At 40.5% G+C, this 26,815-nt stretch overlaps 1 protein-coding gene across 1 annotated transcript in view; it reads right to left on the minus strand.

Moving 5' to 3' along the window:
• ajap1 (adherens junctions associated protein 1) overlaps window positions 1-26,469 on the minus strand; it is a 68,465-nt gene extending 41,996 nt beyond the window's left edge. Inside the window, exon 1 of the mRNA XM_030055896.1 lies at window positions 26,035-26,469. Within this exon, the coding sequence (XP_029911756.1) occupies window positions 26,035-26,063 (29 nt within the window). The 5' untranslated portion in view covers window positions 26,064-26,469. The remainder of the gene's footprint in view (window positions 1-26,034) is intronic.
• Window positions 26,470-26,815: the final 346 nt, after the last annotated feature.

Genomic DNA, 26,815 nt, shown 5'->3' on the forward strand with positions numbered 1-26,815 from the left:
ACCTGGCCTCCACAGTCACCGGACCTGAACCCAATCGAGATGGTTTGGGGTGAGCTGGACCGCAGAGTGAAGGCAAAGGGGCCAACAAGTGCTAAACACCTCTAGGAACTCCTTCAAGACTGTTGGAAAACCATTTCAGGTGACTACCTCTTGAAGCTCATCGAGAGAATGCCAAGAGTGTGCAAAGCAGTAATCAGAGCAAAGGGTGGCTATTTTGAAGAAACTAGAATATAAAACATGTTTTCAGTTATTTCACCTTTTCTTGTTAAGTAGATAACTCCACATGTGTTCATTCATAGTTTTGATTCCTTCAGTGAGAATCTACAATGTAAATAGTCATGAAAATAAAGAAAACACATTGAATGAGAAGGTGTGTCCAAACTTTTGGCCTGTACTGTATGTGTGTGTGTGTGTGTGTGTGTGTGTGTGTGTAAAGGTTTCATACTACTGCTTTAATGATGGAACAGGGATAATTATACATTAACAATTTTCTTCAGCAATTTACTGTATTTTTGGCAGTCATATTTTTTGCTTGTATATATGTATGTACGTATGTAATGGTTGATTGAAAAGAATCACCTTCTCTCAGTAAAATAATGGTTCTTTAATGGTTCTTCAGAATGCTCTCTGGTTCTACAAAGAAAACCAACCAGATGAAAAACCGCTTTATTTAGGGGCTAGTTCCTCACACACTGTATGTGGTTCTTTAAAATACTAAAGGTTCTTCATTTATTATTTAGTTATTTGGTGGTGGTGCCAGAAAATTACTTTCATTATGCATTAATCTGCAGATTATTTTCTCAGTGAATGTGTTAATGTCCATGTCTATAAGACATCAGAAAAAAAATTTAATACCTTGTCTGTAACTGAATGAAGGAAAAAGGAACGTCAACAAACCACCAACAACATGTTCATGTTGTTTTATAACATACCCATAATAATTTGATTTAAAATGCTCAAAGAACCATTTATTATGAAAAATTACAAAAGAACCATTTAAAACAAAAGGTTCTTTACTGAACCAGGTGGTTGCACAAAGAACTTTCTTAAAAATGGTTCTTTAAAGAACCTATTTTTCTTTTCTAAAATTCTTTGAAGAACCATTTATGGTTCTTGAAGGAACCATTTTTGATGGTTCTTAAAGTCACCTTTGGGGGTTCTTTAAAGAGCCATCTACAGAAATGGCTCTTTATTTTTCTGTGTGTTCCTCAAGACTGGCTAATTGTCAGGATGTTTGGGTTGGGAGGTTTACTTTATAAATGTATTTTATTACAGTTAACATTTACCTGTTGAAAAATGTATTCAGTAACTTACTACAAGTACCACAGTATTTAAGTAATGTAATCTGATTACTTTCAGTTCCTTTTGGATTATGTCAATGCCAATTCTGAAAACAGACATGGTTCATTTTGTAAGACAACAGAATAATGTAACCTCAGAAAGGACAACCATAACCCAGCGTAAATTAGACGTGGAGTCGTTTGATAGTGACAGCAGAAGTGTAAGCCACTGGACTTTGATGTTCTTTTCCTCTCCCGATTTAGACACAAAGTTGTGTTGAAATTTTCACTCAGTGAAGATGCATTTGTCACCTGAAGCCACAGTGCTGCACTCAGGCATGAAGTCGATGGCTCACTGCAGAGGGGGCAAGGACCTGTAGTGGGCCCTCATACAAGCAGGGACAGATCCACAAAGAATGGGGACAGAGGGGCGTAGAGAATATTTAAGAACCATGGCCGGTGCCACGGGTTTCGCCAAAAATCTGCACAGACTTCAGTCAGATAAAGGATAAATCAGATAGTCAGACTAGACTGGTGGGACATGCAAACAAAAATATGTCAGATAACAGAAAGTGAACGTACACACTTTCACAGTCAGTGGTGCTGGGTGTCTATGCAACCACATACTACCACACAGGCATATACACTCCTGATCAAAATCTTAAGACCAGTTGAGAAATTGCAAGAATTTACATTTTGCACTGTTGGATCTTAAAAAGGTTCTATGTAGAGCTTCAAAATGCAAAAAGAAGAAATGGGAGTGAGACAAAAAAAAAAAAAAAAAAATTCAGTAAGCAATTTATTGCAAACAACCATTAAACTGAAATAGGCTGTTCATCAGCTGATCAAAAGTTTAAGACCACGGCCTTTAAAAGCCCAAATCTTCACAAAAATGTGGATTCAGTGTCATTTTCTGTCAGGTATCCACACTGATATGACCTCCTGATGGCAAAGGCAAAAAAAAGCTTTCTTTTTAATCACCTCAAAAATTCGTTTCGGCATGCTTGATGCTAGTGTTTCCAGGAGGCTAGTGGGAATGTTTCTCCAAGTGGTGAAGATGGCTTCACGGAGGTCGTCCACTGTCTGGAACTGGTGTCCATTTCTGTAAACTTCCCTTGCCATCCAACCCCAAATATTCTCAATTGGATTTAGATCAGGGGAACATGCAGGATGGTTCAAAAGAGTGATGTTATTTCTCTGGAAGAAGTCCTTTGTCAGGCGGGCATTGTGAACTGCAGTGTTGTCCTGTTGAAAAACCCAGTCATTACCACACAGACGATGGCCTTCAGTCATGAGGGATGCCCCCTGCAACATCTCCACATAGCCAGCTGCCGTTTGGCGCCTCTGCACAACCTGAAGCTCCATTGTTCCATTGAAGGAAAAAGCCCCCCAGAGCATGATGGCGCCCCCTCCACTGTGCCGTGTAGAAAACATCTCAGGTGGGATCTCCTTGTCATGCCAGTAACATTGGAAGCCATCAGGACCGTCAAGGTTACATTTTTTCTCATCAGAGAATCAAACTTTCTTCCACCTTTCAATGGCCCATGTTTGGTGCTCTCGTGCAAACTCCAAACGGGCAATTTTGTGCCGTTGAAGGAGACAAGGCCTTTGAAGACGTTTTTTGTTCTTAAAACCCTTCTCTCACAGATGCCGTCTGATAGTTATGGGACTGCAGTTGGCACAAGTATCAAGCTTAATTTGGGCCGAGGATCGTCCCGTGTCTGGACGGACAGCCAATTGGATCCTCTGGCTCAGGGCCAGTGAAATTTTTTGGGGTCTACCACTTGACTTTTTGTTCCACAACCCTCAGGATCTTTTAAGAAGTTTAAAATGAATGTCTTACTGCGTCCAACCTCAGCAGCAATGGCACGCTGTGAGGGCCTTGTTGTTGGGCCTTGCTTATGCAGCTCAACAATCCGACCGCTTTCAAAGACAGAAAGCTTTTTTGCCTTTGCCATCAGGAGGTCATGACAGTGTGGATACCTGACAGAAAATGACACTGAATCCACATTTTTGTGAAGATTTGGGCTTTTACAGGCAGTGGTCTTAAAGTTTTGATCAGCTGATGAACAGCCTATTTCAGTTTAATGGTTGTTTGCAATAAATTTAATAAGTGACTTTGTAACAAGTTGTAATAAGTTTTTTTTTTGTCTCACTCCCATGTCTTCTTTTTGCATTTTGAAGCTCTACTTAGAACCTTTTTTAAGATCCAACAGTGCAAAATGTAAATTCTTGCAATTTCTCAACAGGTCTTAAGATTTTGATCAGGAGTGTAATGCTAACACAATCAAGCCACACATCAATCCTGCACATGACGACAAACTTGTGCACAACAGTCCAGCTAACCAGCAGCTATGACAGTAACAGCCTGTCACCACAATGTAAATGTAAATATTAAATGTAATGTAAATGTATTACCCAATAGCAATACACTGAAATAAATATCCATTTTAACATGTCATTTTGTCCCACATTGAGTTGCAAAATCTTCAAACAAGGAAAAAATCTGATAATCCTAATTTCAAATGCAGTGTCACTTGTGTCAGTGTTTTTTGTTTTTTCTGTGACAAAGAAGAACTATGTTGAAACAAGGCAGAGTAAGGCAGATGAGCCCATTACGATCAAGAAAATGACACTTTTTATCATGATTTTAAGAGGCAAGATGAGCCTAATTGACATGTTAAATGGAGATTTTTTTTTCCTCCGGCAGTGAATGTAGCTGTTTTTGCTTTTGATTGTTCTAATTTGAGTCACCATTATATTCTCAAGAGGGGGACATTCAACACATCCTTTATGACACATTGAAATCTGCCATTTCTCCTCAGTTTCAGTTTTGTTACCTTTTGAGATCTAATAGAGAGCGCCAAGGTTTGAAAAAGGAGCATTTATCTTTCCAGAGGTCAGGATCGCTGCAACACACACATGTAATAAGACCAGGATAGCAAATCAAAAGATGCTCACTTGGTGCATATTCAAGAGTTGTTCCTTTCTCACGAAAATCTGGCTATGTAAGCTTGATAAAAAAAAAAAAAAAATAGTAAAAATAGCAAAGAAAAGCGGAGCCTTTCATGATGAACCTGACACGCTCACCATCCCCTCACATTTTGTGCAGGCTGGAGTTTGCCGGTGCGCCGTGCTCATTGTGCAGCACTAAGGGCAGAGAAAACCACTTAAATGGAGTGCAATCTGTCAGCTGGCGGCAACAAACACGTTATTGTCAGCACACTGAACAGCTGAGTAAACAAACGGTCGCAACATGTCCTCACCGTTCTCGCCGAGCCTTCGTACAGCATCCCCAGTGTCCCCTGGCATGTGCCATTTTTGAATGGGAGTTTAAAGCACGGGTCAAAACCAGCACACCGCCACATCCTGTTGGAGAGTTTCAACATCAAATTGTAACAAAAAGTGTTTTTTTATCCGTCTGTCCAAGAATATCCTTGAGGAACTGTATATGTGTGATACAAGCATGGTGACACATGCTAGCATCATATGCCCAAATAAACTGCAAATTAACTCCAGTTTAGGACCTTTCAGCTTCCATTCCAAATTAAAAAAAAAAAAAAAAAAAAAAAAAAAAGGAGCGTCTAGATCCAGTAAATATGACAGCGTTATAAGTTCCATTGTAGGAAAAAAGAAAATTACAGAGCCGGGAAGGTGGTGGTGGTTTTATGAGAGAAAAACTTGGGTATACTCTGAGATGAAAATTACAAGAAAAAATTCACACTTATGGGGGAAAAAAACTGATTATAAACTCACAAATTTGTTGAGAAAAAAAACTAAAATTCACGAGAAAAAAACTCCAAAATACTGAGATTACAAAGTCACAAATTTGCAAGGAAAAAACTCAGAAAAGTAGTTTATCAGATTTAGTCAGAAGGAAATCCTGGTGAATTGAGGCCAGAATCACAATATTGTCATCAACATGTGGACTTCGAAGAGACATTGTGGTGACTTGGGCCGATTCAGAAGAAAACAATCTTGTGATTCTGGGCTCAAATCTCCAGGATTCCCTTGTTACTAAATGCCACTGAAAAGTAGAATTTGATGAGGTCATCAGCTGCAGGCTTGATTCATACACACACACATATATATACCTGTGTATATATGTACGTGTGTGTGTGTGTGTGTACACACGCATATGTATGCGTGTGTACACATGATTTTCTTCTAATACACTGTTGTCCTCTCTGGTCTTCCAAACGTTTCTAAAAATAAACTCAGCTGTGACATCAGTGGGACATAAAGGCTAAAGACACAAACGCATGCCAAACACCTAGAGGTTTAGAGGGAACATCTTGAAATAGGCAAGCAATAGCAAATGTGCTGCGATTCCACCCTTCCCCCCAGAAAAGATCAAGGTAGTTGAATGCTGTGTGGGATATTATGTGCAGCGATTCTGCAAACCATGTGCCAGCGGGGGCATAGATAGCAAAGAAACAAAGAGCAGGATACAGTCTGTGTAAATGAGGCCAGCTATAAACGCTCTGAAGTCTGTAAAAAAAAAAAAAAAAAACTTCGCACAGCCACAATGTTTTACTAATCATAATAAAGTGTGCTTTACAAAATAGTGGCAAGACAGCTGAGTAGCACAACATGTAGAGACTACTAAAGAGTCTAAACTTAGAATGAGGTTCTTACCTTATATTATGTAAATTATCGTCATGAGATTACAAGGATGGATTGTCTGACTCTTTGAACTCATTTTTTGTGTCACGTTAAAACCGGTAAAACAAAATGATATCGCTGCAGCTAATCAGATATTCTACCTAATTATTGTCTTCTGTGTCTCTGGCCCAGTTTCTGTGTCGTCACACTGTGATCACTTGTGCAAACTAGGTCTTAATTAGAACTTTCTGGGAGTTTGCAGAAGTGAAGCCTTGGCAGATGGGCTTTCCACCTGAGGGAGGTGAAAAAGCCGTGCCTTATTCAATCTAGTTCACCCCCGGCCCCTCTGTCCCCAGGCTGCCATCAATAGAAATTTTATCAGCATGGCCTCAACAGCCCTGCCACTGAGTACACATAATTTTCTTCCAGACACAGCAATTGAAAGGTGCCTTGTTGAAGGTGACTCCACCTTGGCTGAAAAGCCGGGTGCAACGGCAGCCACTATCTGCCAGGCAGGATTTACACTGAATCTGTTTTTTTCTCTTTTTGTCCTCTCAGCGGGTGGGGTTCCTGCCCTGAGAGAGGCGATGCTGTTCAGGCTTATGTTAACAATTTTAAAGTATGGAAAAATAACCGTTGTTTTTTTCTTCTCCTTCTTTTATTTTTGTTTTTATTCAGGTTAGCGCTACCAATTGACAGAGCATTTACAGACTGATCTGTGGTATCCGTGTCTCTCCCACACAGTTCTAAAAATGGCACCCCAGAAAGAAACAGCAGAAATCACTGGGGAAAAGGATCGCCATCTACACTCACTGAACTTTTCTTCAGGAGTGGGCGGTTTTCTCTGATGGGCCATAACAGACACAGCAAGAGGTTAAATTGAGACTTTATGAGCCTGCATGGGGATAGTCGATTTCTATACATTTTGTTTCTCAGTGGCAAACTTCTTTGCACCAACTCTAATTTGCAACAGAAAATCCCAAGCAGTGCACAAGGGAACATCAAATCATGGTTTTCCTTTCTATTTTTAATTTACTTGATTTCTTTCATTTATGTAATGTGATGTTATGTATAGACCCCAGGAAGATGAGCTGATTGCAATGGCATCAGTTCATGGAAATTCTTTTAATAAACTGAGAGCAATATCAGAGATTATTTGATAGATAGATAGATAGATAGATAGATTCCTGGGCAGGGCACCCAAGAATGACATACGTGTGGGAGACACTGTAAAGATGGATGTATTAGTAGGCAGGTGGGTGGTTGAGTGAAGAGACTGGGAATAAGACTTGCTGAATTCAAATAAAGGTGTCTGAAAAGTGGAATCACAAAGATGAGTGTATTCTGTAATAAATCCAAAATGGCATCGCTGGCTGCAAAAAAAAAGAAAAAAGAAAAAAGAAAAAGAAAAAGAAAAGAAAAGAAAACACTAACACTTCTTTCTGTGCAACTGTTGATCCATGATTTGGCAAAAACAAACAGTCAGTATTCTGTTTATGATGGTGATGCTGTAGTACACTGGTACCAGCTGTCAATCCAGATATGCCTCGCTGAATACAAAGAAACAGTGTTCAGTTTGCAGATGGGTCTGGAATTTGGTGACATGGTCCCAAATGTTATCCACCGGGGATTAGCATTCTTTTATTGAAATATACTGAGTATCATATTAACTCCCAGGAAAGGAGCCCAACTACACCCTCATTATTAGATGAGGGTGTAGTTCATGAGGATTACCTGAAGTAAAATGAACTTTGTTGGAGTGTGGGTTGTATAGTTCCCTGAGTGTGATACGAGTCCACATGGTGGTGAAATCTCCTCATTAGCTGCTTGGTGCTCACCTGGGCTGCTTATCCACAATACTGGATTTCTATCTCAAAACAGGTGTCAGAATAACACTTTTAGCACTGAACAAATGCAAAAAAAGAAGATAATTCTGATATATATATATATATATATATATATAAAGTCTCAGTAAGCATTGTTTTCCTCTTCTCTTGCTATTTCCCTATTTAAACTGGAAATTAGATCAAGCAGGTAGCCTCTGCAGGAATCCTCTACGTAGTAACCTTGTGCCATAAGGAAACAAGCTGATAGTCACAAATAGTTGGAATTACACAAAACAAAATGGGTTTGTTGTTGTGCTAAAAGCGCTATTTTGAGAGCTGTTTTACTATTGAAGTGAATGGCAAAACACAAACAATATTCTGGAATAGCAGCCCAGGGCAGCACAGAGCAGCCCAAGTTGAGTTTTGCTTCAAGTCAGTGCTGCAGGCCTGTAGTCACCGGCTTCATCTTCATGCACAGAGACACCCAGTCCACACTCTGGTTTAGGTGTTACTCAGAACCTCTGACACAGTATAAACCACTTAACAGAATATTCAATTCCCTCACTTCGACTGGGCAATAGTGAGTTATAGGGCTGCACAAAATTTCACACCTCGATATTATGCCAAAAATCTCGATAGCGATATGATATACAACATGACTATGGGTTCACACTTACATGAAATCTTACAACAACAGTTAAAATCAAGCATTCTTCGAAAACAGCATAATACCAGTGAACATAGAAAATGCAGTTACTTCAGAGAGTATTTTATTTTATTGTATCAATCAGAACAGACCAATCACTCTCTTAAGCTGCATTAAAATAAATTTTAAAAAATTAAAATCAAACATTTTGTTGCAACCTCTGCTTCGACACAATGCTTCAACAAAAATTTAAGTGTAACAGTGGAAATTGAGCATTCTTCAAAAAACAATAAAACAAACTGGATACAGAAAACGCAGTTACTTAACAAAATATTTTTTGATCAGAACAAATTGATCACATTGTAGGCTAACCCTAACCCTAATTTGATATTGTCCATATTGCTGCCTTTTGAGATATTAATATCATGCATGTTTATCTCTAGATAATGATATGATCATGTTATATCATTCAGCCCTAGTTCCTTACTACTTAGAGCAGGAAGAAATCATGATAGAAGTAATGATCATAGAAAGTGCCACCTGATCTTTACTGACATCAAAATGTACCCATAATGCTGTGCTAGTCTGCAGATGGCAGAAATCAAAAGTGAAAGTAGTAAAATGTTTCCATGCCACAGTGAGCTGTTTAATATGGGAATGAGACAGCCATCTTATTATCAGAGTGTGAGTTCACCAGGTTATTGTAACCCACTTCTGTATACATGCATCCAGACCAAAACCAGGCTACTGAAGGAACTGGATGAAAAGTGAAGATATCTCTGCATGTAAATGTAGCCACTGAATCTATTAGCCCGTTTGAACTTGCACATCTCTTGTGATACCAGTGCTGCAATGCTTATGTTGTCCTGTGTGTTAATTAACGTCTTGTTTACTGTCATGCAATAGACGAGATATATTTGAGCTAAAATTGTCATCATCATCATCACATTAAACAAATCAATAGTTCATGTTTTATAGGCAGCAGTACACTGACAGCAGGATAAGTAAGCTATGTGAGCTCCTTAGTCTGCGAGAATATGTTTATCCTTTTTTTTTTTTTTTTTTTTTTTTTTTTTTTAAATAATCTTTGTGCAATCAGATCTGTTTCCACTTTGCTAGCGAGGGATGTAACCTCTGTCATTCTGTGTCTGTGTGGGCCATGGCATATGACTGTTATTTATAGCGGAGTTGCCTATTTTTTTCCCCCCACAAAGACACAGCATTGTCACGCATTCCCCAAAAGCCTCCAGGGGATGCGTGGGTTGGCTACTTGAAATCATACACTTTGATGCATGCTATTAAAAAGCTGGCTTCGTTGCTGGACGGAGAAAGCACTAAAAGATTATGGATTGAGAATAAACTAAAGAGGGTGGCGCGCTGGCAAGAGCTCATACAATGTGTCTCCATTCATTCCACCTCTCCTTTCCTTTCCTTCCCCCGAATCTGCCAGCCCCGAGCACTGCCTGCTTACACTGGGGAGAAGATACTTAAAATAGATGGGGGTTGGTGGGGAGTATGCATTTGCATTACCTTAAGAGAGCGACAGAGATGGAGAAAGGGACGAGAGAACAGGGAGCAGGGAAGCAGCCGTGTGGCAGTCTTGCCCCTCTGGGGGGGGTAAAAACTCTGTGATAACATCCAGGCCGTAGAACAAGGACACTTCCCCTTTCAAATGACTCACTGTGGGGGCAGCCTAGACAGGAGTGCAGATTGTACCCACTGGCAAAGCTAGCTACATTTGACTGCTTCATCAAATTACAACAATGGCCCCACGAGTGTAGTTAAGAAGAAAGAGAGAGAGAGAGAGTAACCGAGTAAGAGGGGGTCTATTCATAGCGCCGCGCAGTCTACTGCTATTGTTTTGGTGCAGCAGGGTCTCAATGAGGTATTACAACCTGACATTATGTTACTGCTGAGCACAGAAAAAAATATTCATATGGAAGTGCGCCTCTTTGCATGAGCCTGTCCAGTAAAAAGCATCAATCTTCTGCTCCAGAGATCACTGCCTGGTCAGCTGGAGAGTGATGAACATACAGTACATAGATGCCATCACACACTGTCACACCATCATAATAGGCCTGAGCTGTTTTCATAGCAGCAGAGGGGTTATGGAATTAACATCGCAGTGAGTTGACAAGAGATGTGCGCTCACAGGCAGCTGAAATGGCAGTGATTCTCTCTAAAAAATCAATCCGGCCTCTTAAAACATAAACAAGCGTCACATCACCAACCTGTAAATTGTCAGTAATGGTCACAGTAAGTCACCGCAACACCATCATTTGCTGGCAACGCTTGTGATGTATTGGTAGTTGCACTTTGCCTTGGTTTCAACATCTTATGGATATGACTTTGACCCTGATGAGATAACGGGAAGGGAAACCCATCTTGTGGACAGTTTTTTTTTTGCTCAAACGGATAGGTGCAGAGAAAACGAGGGCAAGATAACAGTCCTTCTCTGCCCTTCCCAGTTCCATTAATACAAGCGTGTAGCTTTAAGAGAGTCTGACCCAGAATAATCAGTGTTTTCAAGAGGAGGTCAGCAGAGATGTACTGTAAAGCTGAGATAGCCTCAAGTAGTTAAGCTCCAAACAATTGAACTTAACAACTGCTTTCTTTAAAAAACGGAGAAAGGACAACAAGGAAATTTACTATATGCTTTCAAAATTGTTTTGTTTGGGCTTTTGCATGTCACAACCATACAGCAAGCCTGTTTGGTGATGCATTGTATAGAGTTAGTCCAATGTATCCACACATTTCTTCCCCTCCTACTCCTACCCTTCCCTAATGACTTCTTGATCAAAGACTGGTTCAGTGTCAGCTTGGGGGTGAACACTGTGAATTAAGATTAGGGTAAGAGTAAAGGTTAAAGTACAGGATTGGTCTTGAAATTCCAAATGTCAGTGAGCATATAAACCTCAACACTCTGCAGATAGCTCAGTGGGCCAACGTCGGTTGTAGATCTAAGATTGTCTGGAGATCATCTGAATGGTGGGAAAAGAATCTTGCCAACATCGGTCTGATGCAGGCACTGCATCTGAGTTTTACGTCAGATGCCCGGTGTTAAAAACTCATCAGACAACATCAACAACATAAGGAGGACATCAGAGACAGATACATAGGTTGGGCATGCCAATGAGCAAACTACATCAGGGTCACGTCAACACAATCTAATCATTCATCAGTTTGATGTTGGGTAGATGGAGAGCTGAACAGAGCGTGCTATCTGGGTCCCTCCATCCAGCCACACAAAACAGGATACTTTGAGCCAGCAAATGCTCCAGGCCCTAAAAAACACCCAGGCAGCCCTGAGGCGGCATGTCATTCTCTGAAGACTCGGGACAAAACCAGGTCCAAGTTGCTCCTTTGAATTCCTGCTCAGTGGATCCATCAGTCGCTCTTTCAAGCCTCTGATGTAGGAAAAGGGGTTTTTGTTTAACACTCAGAGTGTCTTATAGGTGTTGAAAAACAATAAAAGGGTATTACAAGAAGGTGCCATTGTCTCACTTGATAGGATGTTGCACTGGAAAACTGCAGATTGGAGCTGTAGGGATGGAACGAAAGTCATTTGTTATCTGGGAAGTGACATTCAGAATGGTGTTTTGTCTTTTATATTGTTTGAACACTGGAGAATTGCAAGGCTAGCGAGTTTTAGCTTGTGTCATCACACTTCCAGTGAGCCCAGCTGAACTCACTACTGTGTAGAGCAGGAGGTGTGAAACCATGAGTCGTGGATCGCCGAGAGTCTGCAGGTTTTTGTTCCAACCAACCACTACAGCGGGTGATTTCACTGATTAGATCCTCTCCTCTGGCGGAAGATGTGTTAATCGGCGAAATCACCTGGTGTAGGCTTTGATTGAAATATAAGTGTGCAGACTATCAGCCCTCCCTGGCACATGGTTTTACACCCCTGGTGGTAAGAGACAAGATGGGCTCGGGCCAAACTGAGGGTGGTGCATCAAGTTTGTTTACAGCCAGAGATGACTGTCAAGACTGTTTGTATTGAAAACATAGAACTACATTTCTACTAAGAAACTTTGGTGGTTACATAGATGTGTACCTTTCTTTTCTTTTTAATTTTATTTGAGGTGCAATTAAATTGGTCTTTAAAAGTCTAACATTTAGCTTACAGAAAGCTGCAGTCACCCTATTTATAGTTTCCACTTTTTATTTACCCTACGAAATTAAAAGGATTTTTTTCAGTCACTATTATTTTCATTCATATATTGTTATAAAACACCATAATAATAAATCATGTACAGTGTTCTGGCAAAACACCAGATTTCCAGCCCAGATCACACTCCGCAGACATGTTGCCTCCTGTAATTGGACAGTATTGTTCCAAGATTTGAGGGGTAATAATGACATGACAATAAACGGACTTAGCGGCAATACTGTTTGCGCGTAGGCTGTAATTTTGTAAGGATGAGGATATGGAGGTAAGAAAGCTAATAAATGGCTAGTTTACTAAACCAGCTAGATGAGACCAATTTTTTCGATGAGATAATTAAGTTAGAGCAACTGACAGCAGTGCTTCATGGCGCTGAAGACAAAAATGGTGCATATGATCAGAAAATTTTCAACTAATGAATAATGGCAGATTTGAGCACTTCGGTTCCGGTTCTTTTCGGGTCAAGGCATGACCTCACAGATCCATGACGATCTCTAACACTCAGACGTTACTTGGCAAGAACGGGATAATACACTCCAAGCTTTGCATTATAGGATTTTAACACAATACACAAGGTTCTATCATTTACAATGTGTCAGCAACCAAATGTTCCAGTTCAAAATATTCCCCATTCAAAAGTAGCAATACTTTTTTTCATTCATTTATTTGTTGTACATCTATTAATAATTAAGTCATTTGTGTAGTTAATAGTGTGTTGTTACATCCCTGCGTTTTCTTTATGCAAACTTCTCTCAGAAGCAGAGTTACTCTGGAGGCTGAAATAATCTCAGTGGCTGAGCTAAACCCTCAATGGGTGGACCCAAAGAACCTCCGTTTTTCTGGCTAATTACCGTTAGATGGAAGTCCAATGAAGCAAAACTAAAGCGAAAAAAGAACCCTGGGCCTTGTTGGGATAAGTAGCCACCTCCTCTGCCATTGTGCAGGGCAGCTAAGTGCAAATGTCCCTCAGTCTGCAGTGGGTGCCAAAGCTGTGGAAACAATCCTGCACTGTGGTCCCTGAAGCAAAGACTTCCCACCCGAAAGAGCTCAGTGACTTTGGGCAAGTTGACCTCCTCTGCTTATGAAAGCGTTTGAGAAGCTGGTCAAGAAGGAGCTGCTTGACAGGATCCAGGGTCACCCGGATCCAATGAGGTTTGCTCAGTGAAGTGTGCTTGGCGTCACTATGACCCTGCCACACACTCTATATAACCATCTGGAAGGAAGTAAAACACACACCAGACTGTTGTTCATTGATTTCTCCTCACCATTTAACACCGCTCAGGCCCAGATCCCAAGTGAGGGGCTGGTGACAAACTTCACTGGATTTTAATATTGAGGGCTAGATTATTGATTTGTATAGCTGACAGAACACAGAGGGTATGAATGAATGGACCTCTGTCTAACAAGCTTGTGTCCTCTACCAGATCCCCCCAAGGACATGTCTTGTCCCACCTTCCTCTACATACAGTCATTCACTAGTAATTGTTGCTACTCCTACAATAGGCATATACTACAGTTTTTGTATGATATAGTCATCAGGAAGGGACAACCATGGGCCTGAACTTCACAAAAATATGGTGCTTAACTGCTGCAAATTTGCTATCATCAGAAACCAGGCTGTGCAGCAGGCTGACAATTACATATTCTTCAGGACAATAATCAATCAATTTTGACATCAACAGATTTCTAAGAAAAGGCTATAGCAGCTTTATCCTGCACATGCTGAATCAACAGGAGCATTTTTCTATTTCATAAATCTTTTATTAAGAACATAGTAAGATTTTTATTCATTTGTTGGTTTGGTAATCACAATGTGAGGAACACAAACTCAGTGTATGAAAATCAACGGCAATTTCACAGGGCAACAGCAAGCCTGTCCCTCTGCATTGTATCACAGGCAAATCTGTCACACAGCCAGATCCATTCTCACTGATAGTAACCACCCTCTGTACACTAGTTTCCAATTGCTGCCACCAGGCTCTGGCCACAGACTCCCCAGGAGATGGGATGATAGTTCAAGCACTAATTCATACCCACTGCAATTACTCTGCTAAACTATAATCATAATGATGCAGGACTCTGAAAGCTGAGCTGCAGTGTGTGTTTTTCTTTTTACTTACACATAAAATATTTTAAAAAATAATTAAAACATTTCCAATTCATAGAAGTCTAACTCTACACGCTGCATTTCTTTATTGAGCATTTCTACAGCTATGAATGTCTATTATGTCAAGTATGCCTGCCTATTTGTTGCTGTTTTTATGCCTGTTTCTGTTTGAGATAATAAAATACACTTTGAAGGCACGGGCTAAACTTAATGTGATAGTTCACCCATTTTGAAAATTATTTCACTTCCCCCCTAGCTGTTCTGTAGGCCAGTAGTGGTGCCATCTTCCTCTCATTATTACTCAATGGTGGATACTGGCTGGATGCTGCAAATGCTAAACTGATGCTGAGATGGACCACCTCAGACTAACATAAGGCTACAACAACTAATCGTCTTCATCGACTCAAAGAGGGTTAAACATCACTTCACAAGCATCGCTTCCCGAAGCTAAAATTCACATACAACTACCGAGTTCACACATGATAGTTTTGCTAGTTTGCATAGAACTGTTTAAAACTGTGTTTTTCTCGTTAGCAGCATCCAGAAAGATCTGGCTATTTTTTGTTTTCTTCATTAAAGTAGCTACCTGAGGCTAGCTATGTTGTGGCTGGCTTATTCTTTGCCTCTGCTCCACTCTGTCGCACACATTTCATTTAGCTTTTACACACCTGCCAGCCACCATGTGTACCTGAGCACCAGGACAGCTTAGACCACACAAGAAAATAGTTCTACCATTGATGTCATGACTAACTGTAAAATTTTTACATGTCATCAAACTCAAACTTTGTTTATTTAACAATTTGAGTGGATTAAGGAGGTTATTTTTCAGAGTATTAGCTGGGGGGAAGTGCACCTCAATGGCAGAAAGAAAGAAAGAAAGAAAGAAAGAAAGAAAGAAAGAAAGAAAGAAAGAAAAAGAAAATGAGAGGGAAAAAATAACACTTTTTTTTTTTTTTTTTTTTTTTTTACTGAATAAGGTGTGAGGATCAGGGCCACCAGCATTTATATAAAGAGCTATGATACAATTCCACAAAGAACTATTTTTTTCCACAGTGGTCAAAAATAATTAGTGATGCCATGCAGCATAAGCTGTTGTGCTGAATCTTACCCTTCCCCATTTTAAAAGACTGATCACTGAAACCTGACAGTATGATGGGTGCTGCAGTCTAGTGTAATCCAAGTGTCTCTCAAGATAAAATACCTAAATTGACTGGAATCATCTCTACTTTCACAAGGAAATGAAATCCATACAAAGGAGATAATCATGCGTACGATTTGAAAAAAAAAAAGCACCTCACTGTCATTTACTGGGGAAATATACAGCCATTTACAAAGGCTGAACTTCTCAGAGGAATGTGTTATTCATATGAAAAATATGGCAGCGCTGCCTTTCCAGTCCAATAAACTCAATAAACTGTTAATGATAAAGCAAATTGAAAATGTCAGAAGGTATACAAAATGCTAAGAGGAATTCTGTGCAAGGCTGATGAATGCTGCTGCAATGGATATTTATGAATTATGAGGGTACATGGCTCATTCCATTATTCCATTTAAAACTCTTTATCTGGCACCTGGCCCACAATCCTTGAGAGTTTGGTGACGAAAAAATCGTTTGTGACTTGGAATGCACATTTTAATGCAGTGTTAAAATAGTTTTCGACATGCTATCAAACCCTTTACAGTATATTCTTTGCGTATTAATTCACCACTACCGCCTGCATGGACAATGAGTTCATGTGTTTCCTATAGCCCTATATGGGTGAGGGACAAGACACTGTTAGCATTGCCCTGTTGTAAGAAGCTATCAGATACTACCATTAACACATTCAGTTCGCTGGAGAGATTAGTGCTGTGCTTATCTCCCATGTTTCCTACAGAGAGTATCATATTGAGGCAGTGATTCATAATGGGCCATTAGCAAAACAGTCTATCGTTATTTTAATCCACTTGCGCTAATGTTTTTTTTTTTTTTCTTTTTCACACTTTTTTTCACTCTATTATCTCTCCCTTAGTGCACAACAGTTTTAATGGCCTACAGCTGGAAGTCCCTTTCTGAAGGAACATCAGGGTGATGGGAGACTGTGTGGGTTAAAACTGTGTGGCTGGTAAGGGTTAAAGATCTTTTTTTATCATTACAAAATCATGAACTTTTCATTGCTCATTTGATAATTAGCTTTTCAACCATGCCTTGCCATTTTGTATGTGACACAATGATCAGAATTCCTTTTTCAGTAAACATAATGTTGCTCATGAGGCATCATATATCATACTCATATAACAATTCATTCATTCATCACTGCAATAAAAGTACATGCTTAATGATTATGGGATGACACAGTTATGATGGCTAAATGTTTATCATAGAAGCCATCATAATCACATAAATACTAATCACATCAGAAAATGTCATAATACATTATGTAACCTTTCTGCATGACACAGTCTTCAGGGGTGAATCTCATTATTGGTTTCACACAGGAAGTATAGTGATTTATGATGCCTTACAGCATTTAACATCGGATATGGATATGATTATGATGTCACTGCATGTTTAATACAGCAGACGGTGAGTCTCCATGACAAATTTCCTTAAAGCAAAATTGATCTTTGGTCGAGTGTTGGGTTGTCTAGTTCCCTGGGTGCTATATGAGTCCACATGGTGGTGAAATCTCCTCATTAGTTGCTCCATGCTCTTCTGAGCTGCTAATCCACAATACTGGATTTGTGTCTCTCCATTCACTTCTACAGTGTGACAAAACAGTGGCCAAAATAACACTCTCAGCACATAAATGAACGTGAACAAAGCAGATTGTGCCAGTATATTAAAAAAACAAAAACAAAAACAAACAAACAAAAAAAACAATACCCGGTGCCCTATTTTTTTTTTTTATTATTATTATTAGGCATCTCTTTTCTTATTATTTTCCTATTTGAATTGAAAAGTAGACCCAGCAGATACTGTCTGCAGGAAACAGGAAGCAGAGTAACCAGAAATAAACAATCTGATAGTACTTTCAAAATTAATTGTAATTACTTGGGAAAAAAAACACTGGGTTCTGGGATATGTTCTTCTTTATGCTGACATAACATGCTTTGTTTGCATTTGTTTATGTGGTAAAAGTGTTATTTTTGGAGCTGTTTTGCTATTGAAGCGTCTGGAGAGATAGAAATCCAGTATTGTGGATTATCAGCCCAGGGAGGGCACAGAGCAACTGATGAGGATATTTCACCACCATGTGGACTTCACGCCCAGGGAGCTAAACAATCCAACACTACTAAAACTCAATTTTGCTTTAAGAACAAAAATATTTAGTGCAAATAATGGCTTATGGTGGCCTTATATTGCCGTATCACTGACATAAGAATTGTAATCGCTGCATTTTTTTTTCACCATAGCCATTTCAAAGCATGCAACAGGTACTCAAGAGAAGGTAAATATGTCCCCAAATGTTACTTATTTGCTGTACAATTCCAGAGGTGGAGGTAGGCCTATTTGCTTTCCATGGGGCACAGCAAGGGCAGTTTATCCAACGTCCAGTAAAAGGAAGAGCTGTGAAACCTCTGAATCTCCATTTGAAGCCTGCTGAATATGCAATCAGCCTTTTGTTGAAACTGAAGAGGACTGTGTGCTCAAGCTCTTAGACTAAGCGATAGGGCAAATATAACCCAGCATGTATGTACACACACACACACACACACACACACACACACACACACACACACACACACACACACATACACACAGATCACTTTGTGATACTAAGCATTGTTGCCAAGATACACAGATATCAAATTGCATATTCCCTCAATTTTGCGTTTCTAATTTGTTAGTTATAGAGTCTAAATCCTGCTGGATCCTTTAACATCTACGCACCATGCCACAAATTTCAACTGATGAGCACTGACAGGGGGCAGGTGTTGACAATTTTGGATACCTGTGGTCATGATGAAGACCGCTTCATCCAAACATCCCCCTTTCCCATTGATCAGCATCACGAAAACAACACAAATGAAAAGTGTTATGGCCAATCCTATTTACGATAAGCTCTCATTCTTTCTGAGAAACCAAAATGAAATTGTATGGTTTGACCTTTAGGGCACCTTATTCTATTTACTGATTTTTTAAGGCTTAGGCTAGTTTCCATGACAACATACTCAATATCCGATTTATCTCTATGTACAGGGATATTAGTGATCAGGGTATGAAGCTATATATTTTTTTCTACATTTGACCAGGACCTGATTTGTTATCTGGAATACTTTGCGCGTGTACACAAACTAACAGTGATGTTTCGAGAGGTCAAATCCATTGGAGACAAGATGCTAAGAACCACCGCCATCTTTTGTAGATATAGTATCTTCTGTTTTGATCTTTTGCCTTGGAGGAGAAGCACCAGTGTGTTGGCAAGTGCCAGCCTTCCAACTGAATTCCTACAGTAAATTGTATCTCTACACATCTTTTCATTGAAAATCAAAACACAGTATTTGGAATTATCAAGGTTGTTTTTTTATTATTTGTTTTTTCCCATATCGGCTACATGTTTTTGTGCTTTCTTTGGTAGATATCCAGTATTAGCGAGATAAAGACCACTGTTGGCTCTCCAAAGGGTTCCAGAGATTTATGGATTGCCCGAGTGCAGCAGGCCTCTGGGAGAGAAATATTCTATGAAATGTTGGAATTGTTTTGGTAGCACGCAACACGCACGCACGCGCACACACACACACACACACACAGTCCATCTATGCCTGTGAGGCCAAGTGGCAGCAGCTGCTACTACAGCTATACTGTAAGAAGCACTGTTGCATTATGGCTGTGGGAACACATTTCATAGAAAAACAAAAAAGAAAGAGTGTGTTGTGGTTGAGTTTGCGTGCTTGAGTGTGTGTGTGTGTGTGTGTGTGTGTGGTGGCGATGGGGGGGTGCAACAGCCAAGGGTGTTGCATCATCCCATTAATTACTCCCATTGCACAATGTCCTCCACTACAGTGTACATGACCCACATGCTGAGAAAGATAAGCAGGGCTCTAAGGAGCATGGAATAGGCTGAAAAAACATTAGAAAAAGAAAAAGAAGAAGGGAAGCCTCTGGATCGGAGCAACGGGACAACACCCCAATCAGCCCGACCCTCACTGTCAAAGGTTTCATTTAGGCCTACGCCTCGATCCACCTCAATTACCACTGAGTGCTTGGAAACAAAACAAAAAATAAATTCTATTCGGCAATTCTAAGAAAATCCTGTTGTTCATTTATGAAGTATTTTGGTAAAAAAGTGGCCCGCTGAGAGGCCACTAACTGGCCTAGAGCGGGCCAGTTAGTGGGGAGGGCCATGACGGATAAATCTGATCCTTTGTAGAGGCAGTATTGATCCAGCCAAAGCTCACTACATGAATCAAGTATGAGCTCTGTGCTGTTGGTTCCTTCGCTCTGTGGGGCGGCCGCGCTTCAGTGGAAATAGAACACACGCTCTCTCATGTAGCCCATACTGGACAAGCTGGTCATTAAACCCAATGAGGCTGAGGGCTGCTGCCTCCACAGTGGACATTTTTAGCTGAATTTCATTACAATACCAAGAAGGGCTTGCAAGTTTTGAGGATTACACTTGGAGAAAAAAAAAATCACACTGAGCAAAATACAGTAAGAACATAGTGGTTTCCCTCTGTATTATGATGGATCATGTATTTTGATTCATATCTGTGTGCGCTGTGTATTGTGCACTGAGGATCAGTAAGTACCTTCGGCTGGCTGACTGCAAAACAGGTTATAATGCTGCAGGGTTGCAAGTATCTTGTTAAATGTATAGAATCAATCCAATCAATCAAAAACATCCTTGTATTTTTCTGAGTCATCTTGCTGTTGCACATGTGACGGCAGCTTTAAAGGACCAGGCCAGTGATTTTGCAAAATGTGTAAATTCACATTTCCGTGAATCTTCTCCCAAAGCAAGCAGTCATATTTTTGAACTCTTATATGACTTTTCCTGCCTTTTATCCAGCCATTGGTTTCTATTCATTCCACAATGATATGAACATGAACTTTCAGAGACTTCAAACTTTCTTCACAGCAGTATTCCATCACCGTAATAAAGTCGTCCACAGTAGTTTTCCTAAAAGCAGCAGCACTGGTGTGTTTTGATGACTTGAAACAGTCTGTCCACCGGAAACCATTCACTTTCCACAGCCAATTCTCAGTTGTGTGGTTTATGAAGGTTGATGACTTTGTTAGCTGCAGAAGCAGAACATTATAAGGTGGCTGATTACAACTAAAAATTATAATTTGAAAATAGAGATTGCATTCTTTACAAAGTGGTTTGCTGCAATGTAACATTCAAAATCACTTGTATGGTCCTTTAAAATATGACTGAGAAGACTTACTAGTCTCTACTACCAAGCCATCCTCACTAAGGTTAGAGCACTGTACAAATTTGTTGACCGTACAGGGCCAATATTGTTTTTTTATGATACAGCAATTGTGTACCGGTTCATCGCTGTCCACCTCATAATGGAGGTTGCTTCGTCTAGTCTGTAAAACCTGCAATGAAACTTGCCTCGCTCTGCTTTAAAGAGCCACTCACCGACATCACACAAAGTCTCAGGCTTTTACTGGAGAGGTCTGGTGTTCCCTGCAGGTCTCTATGCTGTTTCAGAGGCTTGTCCACCCAAACACTTTTTTCTGTTTGTTTGTTTATTTTTTGGTAAGAAAGTGGTCATATTCAGAGATATTCAATGACAGCACCAAATCACAGCTATCAGCAGCTTCTGTCCAAAAATATCAGTATTAGTCATCTATCAGATGAACCTTAATCCTCTCTTTTCAAACAGGCAGTATCCAGTTATTTCTTACTATGACACAAATATGTCTGTTTTGGACCGACTGCTGACGGCTCATTTATAATGCATGCGCTGGTTAGCCTATGGGATCAGGCTGTACAAGTCGGCCAGATGAGATTTCTTCCTTGCTGGTGTTAATAGAACGGTCAGCGTCCACGTCTGTGCTGTCTGCTGTGCCGTTTCACAGGGACAACCTGTCCTCGTCCTCCTGGATTTCTAAGACTTCTGATGCGGGGTGTTTACAGCATGTACCCTCATATACATGCACGTGCCCACGTATGCACACAGACACACACACACACACACACACACACACACACACACACACACAGAGTCACACTCACACATCTCCAGAGGATGGGATCTCACAGAAGCAACACAGCCTATTTCACTGCAAATTAGGTTAATCACGCTCCAGAGAGGCTCAGTTAATAACCCTCGTAGAGGCTATTAAGATGGCACCTAAATCACAGGAATATCTGAATATCTGATGGCCCCTTACACAGTAATGCCTCGTTTAGCACTGGAGTCAATAGTAAGCTAGCTGAGGGGACTACGACTGGCCATATAAACCCCAAGCAGCCTTATGCTCCACATGTGTTTCTCACTGAGGAAAATACCTCCGTGTATAATATGTTAAGAGCTCTGCTTCATTAAGCCTATGATATTAATCAGAATAAGAACATTATTCAGATTCAAAACCCCTTTTTTTTCTTCAGGGAGAACATACGGAATACTAAGTACGAGATCACCAGGAATATCTGTGTGTGAGAAGATAACTGCTGAGCTCTTATAGACCACGATCCACTTAAGCCACTTTTCTTTGTTTTACCTGGCATATGGCGATTAAGCGCACTTGTGACATACCTGGCTATGAAAAAACTAGACACACGCATCAACAATGATCTATACCACTAAAGGAAGCCTGAACCGTCAAACACATTAACACTGTTCACACACAAATATGCCCATTTTACTTCCCGGCTGTAGTACTGTCTTGTTGTTTTGTAGTTTGCATTCCTCACAGCATAAGATTTTTTTTTTTTTTTTATCATGGCACAATTGTGAGGAAAATCTAAGAAAAGAATTTTTTGCATTCCTTAATTACTAACTGCAATCAGTATGACAGCACTCTGCATAAACTTCAGTCATTTGATGTGGACATGTAACTTCTATATCTAGAAGAGTATTGCGGCTAGAGTGCTATTCTATGATTGGGTCTGCTTGGGGAAAAAGAATAACACTTTATGAAAAAAAAAAAAAAACAGGTTGGACAAACAGATTTAAAAGCATCGGATTAATTATTTTACCCTAGAATCTTTAAAAGTCATCCTGGAATGCAGAACTTTATCAAAGCTGCAGGCAACTCTTCAGCACAATGACCACCCACTCCATGGTTTCTTTAGTGGCCTTAGTGAGAGATTTGTGAATAAGATGTTCCACAGAACATATGAAAATCTTTTTTTTTTTTTTTTTTTTTTTTTGTGCCAGTAGCTGCTGAACTACGTTGCTTTGTTTTTACCATGACACCCTTCTGCAGCGACTTCATGGGTGTGTCGAATGTGATGTTTGTTTTTTGTGTTTATCTACTTATGTTGTCACCTCTGTTTGTTCTCATTTGCTGTGAGGTGGCTCATCAAGTTTCCCCCATGGGGATTAATTAAAGTTCAGTCAGTCACTATGGTAACATCCGCCTAAGTCTGCAAAGCTTCAAGGGTTGAAACTTCCTTTAAACAAGGGACGGCAAACACCTGAAGTCCATCTCAAAGGTAAGTAGTGTCAATTTTTTTTTTTTTTTTTTTTTTTTTTTTTTGCCAGCTGCAGTCTCAGTGGAGGCCCGATAGCATCTCCAGTACATCAGTGGTTTGAGAGCTCGCTGCAGGGACCCAAAAACTGTGTGACACCCATGAAATATTGAGACACCGAGCCCCAAGGAGACGAATCCCTACTGTTTAACACTGAAGTCGCCCGCACTCTGGATTTTGTGTGTTTACTATTCTGTACAGTTCCAGTCACAGATGTAGAACAAGGGCAGGGGCAAAACAGAGCAAGCCACTTCAGGAAATGCTGCTATTCTCTGAGCACTCAGCACACATTCTGTCCATTAGCGCCTCAAGAAGCGTCTGGGAACAAAACCAAAAGATACCTTATATAAAGCTTGACAAACCCACACCGTTTCAGCATTACTGTTCACTGCTTTGTCTGTGCTGTGTTACATTTCAGCGGCGACATGGTACGTCCTATTCTGTCCTTGCACCCGAGCCAAAAGAGCATGTTGTCGAATCTCCCTATAGGCACAATTTTTTTCCCATTTGCATAACGAGCAATACTTTTGTGCTTGGCTAGTCAGTACTATATGGAGCAATTAAGCCCAGACACTTTCCGAGCCAGTGAACAAGTCTCTTGCTATTACCACAGTTGCAGTGTTGGGTGTTATATTTACAATGAATGCCCTTTCCAGGACTGCTGGCGACTCAGAAGCAACACGAGTCACACCAGTTTTTTTTTGACCGTAGTCCAAAATGCTACAGTAGTCTTGGTGTATGGTCAAACTGACTACAGTGCAGATAGAGCAGATAACTGTGCTGCTCTTAAACATTAACCCCAAAGTCACTGTGGCAGAGGCTGAAGAACTACCTCTGCAAAGTCTCTTAAAAAGATAAAGGGCATACAGCATCAATAAGATGGTAATCCTCAAAGATTCTTGTGTGTTTTTACATTTGTTTTTGTCTTAATCATGGTGCTAGGTGCACTGTGCTGTGGTTTCTGCACTGCACAACGTGGCACAATTTTCTTTTAATTTTCTTTAAATGTAGTTTGGGTTTCTATAGGTGGTGTTTTGCTTTTGCTACCCATTTCTTCTGTGAATTCCAAAGAAAAAACACGAACACATAATTTCCTCTGCCCCCAGAGGATTTTTCCTGGGAAGGACTTGAGCATTTACAAGAGCAAATGTAAAAAGTTTTGTGACCCGGATATAAGCTGAATCACCACTGTATTCTATCAGTTGATGATACAGAGTAAGAAAACATACTGGCTGTCAATTTGAATGAAAATGTTGTGGATTATTACGTCTAACAGTCATTCCCATCAGTGTCATGGCAATGAGTCACAATGACAAACAATACAAGCTTTAGCCTGCATTAGGAAGCACAATTGGGAACATGGTGAATCTGAAGAGAGGGAGAGGGGGAGAGAGAGAGCTTCCAATCCATGGCAGCCATTCCGGCCGACGACATCCCACATCATGTCAAGAAGTGACAGAGAAATTCCTGAACATGGAAATTGGTTTTCTCTATGCTCTGACCGATCCATCTAGAGATATGGGACCTAAATGCATTTCATTTCGTCGTCTGCACAACTGCTCTGTCGACGCACATTACCATTACCCTGCGAGGTCAGCCTTAAGACGAACAGTGTGTGTCATGCATAATAAATGTAAGAGCAGGAATTAAAAGAGCCACTGGTCAGAATGAGATCCAGCAGGTGGCAAGACAATCTCACACCACTGACAGCTTTTTGCCTCCTTTTAAAGCATTACCTACTTTCCTTAAGTAACCAGCCTGGTGTCAGCTTCTGTTTGAAGACTTTCTAATTTTGTCAGTCAGTAGACAGTCTTCCTTATTGCCACGTCAAGAAAGTAGATATCCACTGAATATTTTAACTGATGGATATCTTTGTAATGCTGATCAGAGCATCTTCCAGCAGGAGATGAGGGGATAAGTTGCTCTGATGAATGAGGTAGCCCTCCACCCACTACAGTCTACATGGCTTTCTCTGCTCTGTTTTTGTCATGAGCGACTGGCAACAACTTCCCTGTTTGATGCATGTCTTTAAATTTCAGCAGCAAACTCTGAAAGCTTTTTAATCTGGCAAGGAACACATAAAGACTTCTATTCAAATTAACATGCAGTAAAAAGCCCACCTTTCTTTGATTTTTCTACCTATATTAACTTGACAGTGTGCACAGACTAATTACTTAATTAATCGCGTGTGTCCGTGTTAGAGAGTGTGTGCGCGTGTGTTTGTGCTCACAAGCAGGGAGGAGCTGACAGACCTAGCCCCGGGGCTGGGAGTGCGCGCGCGTATGCGCGTGCGTTCGCGCGCACGTGCGTATATGTGGATGTGTTGCTTGCGCCGTACATTTGGCGACCCCCAGCGTACAGGACGTGAAACTTTTGATCATTTTCTTCATAAAACATGAAAATGAATCCCCACACAGCCTCCGCCTAAAGATTCCTCAACACTGGCACTCCAAAGCTAAACAGTCTCTGTGCACATTTGAGGGGCTGCTGCTTTATATAACGCGATGGAATCTGTTTGTGCCACATATGCATGTTTTTCATGATTTTTTTTATTATTAACCTATATTGATAAATGCAATCCAATAATCAGTTCCAACAGACACTCATAACTTGCAGTGGCGTAGACTGAAAAGCAGAATCAGGTTTTGCAATCAAGGCATCAAATGCGAAACAGTACAAAACAATATCAACAGGACCTTGCCCAATTACCCTCCGAACTAATTACCACCTTATTATTACATGGAATTAAATTGCTCAAATGAGTCTTACCTGCGCGCAACACACCGATTTATCCACATTTTTCTCTCGACTACCGAATCCGAGTCAGTCCTCCAGGTATCCTCCCATTTAGCTGGGTTTCCACAAAAGTCGATGATGGCTGATGTACAAACACTCAAGTGACGGACCTTACTCCAACTGTCATTAACGCGAGCATCATTTAAGCCATATCCTTCAACGTTGCGCACATGAAATTCCTCCAGCACCGCTGCCAAAAATCCCACCACAGCACAAATCAGCCCGGAGAGTGTGGCAGGTCTCTGTCAAGTTGCTCGTCAGTCGGAAGAATTTGGCCGATAATCTTCCAGCTAATCAGTTCAGACAGAGAGCGAGAGGTACGCGCGTGCGAGCGGCCAGGTGAGCGGGAAGGGGGGGAAAGAGCTGTCCTCAAACTTTGCCTTTACGCAAATCATTTATTTTCCTCCGCTGGAAAGTCATGGGGGGAAAAAAGCTGTTGAGAGAAAAACAAGGCAAGGTATGTCGCTCGCATCCTATAGGTGCTCAAATGACAGCGCACTTTTCTCCTACATTGTTGAAAGGAAGCGTCCAAAAAAAAAAAAAAAAAAAAAGCAATCATACAAAAATAACAAAAACGACAGGTAGGTGGAGGATGTTTGGCTCTCTCTGAAGCACGGAGGAGACAAGTCACCGCTGGCCAACAGTCCTCATTATCTACTCACATCTCTGGAGGTGTTGGGCTATGTGTGGGGAGGAGGAGGAGGAGGGGGTTACAAAGTAAAAAAAAAAAAAAAAAAAATGAGGTTGAACTGAA

Source organism: Myripristis murdjan, chromosome 7 (genome assembly GCF_902150065.1).
Source record: "Myripristis murdjan chromosome 7, fMyrMur1.1, whole genome shotgun sequence".
In the NCBI taxonomy this organism is placed as follows: domain Eukaryota; kingdom Metazoa; phylum Chordata; class Actinopteri; order Holocentriformes; family Holocentridae; genus Myripristis; species Myripristis murdjan.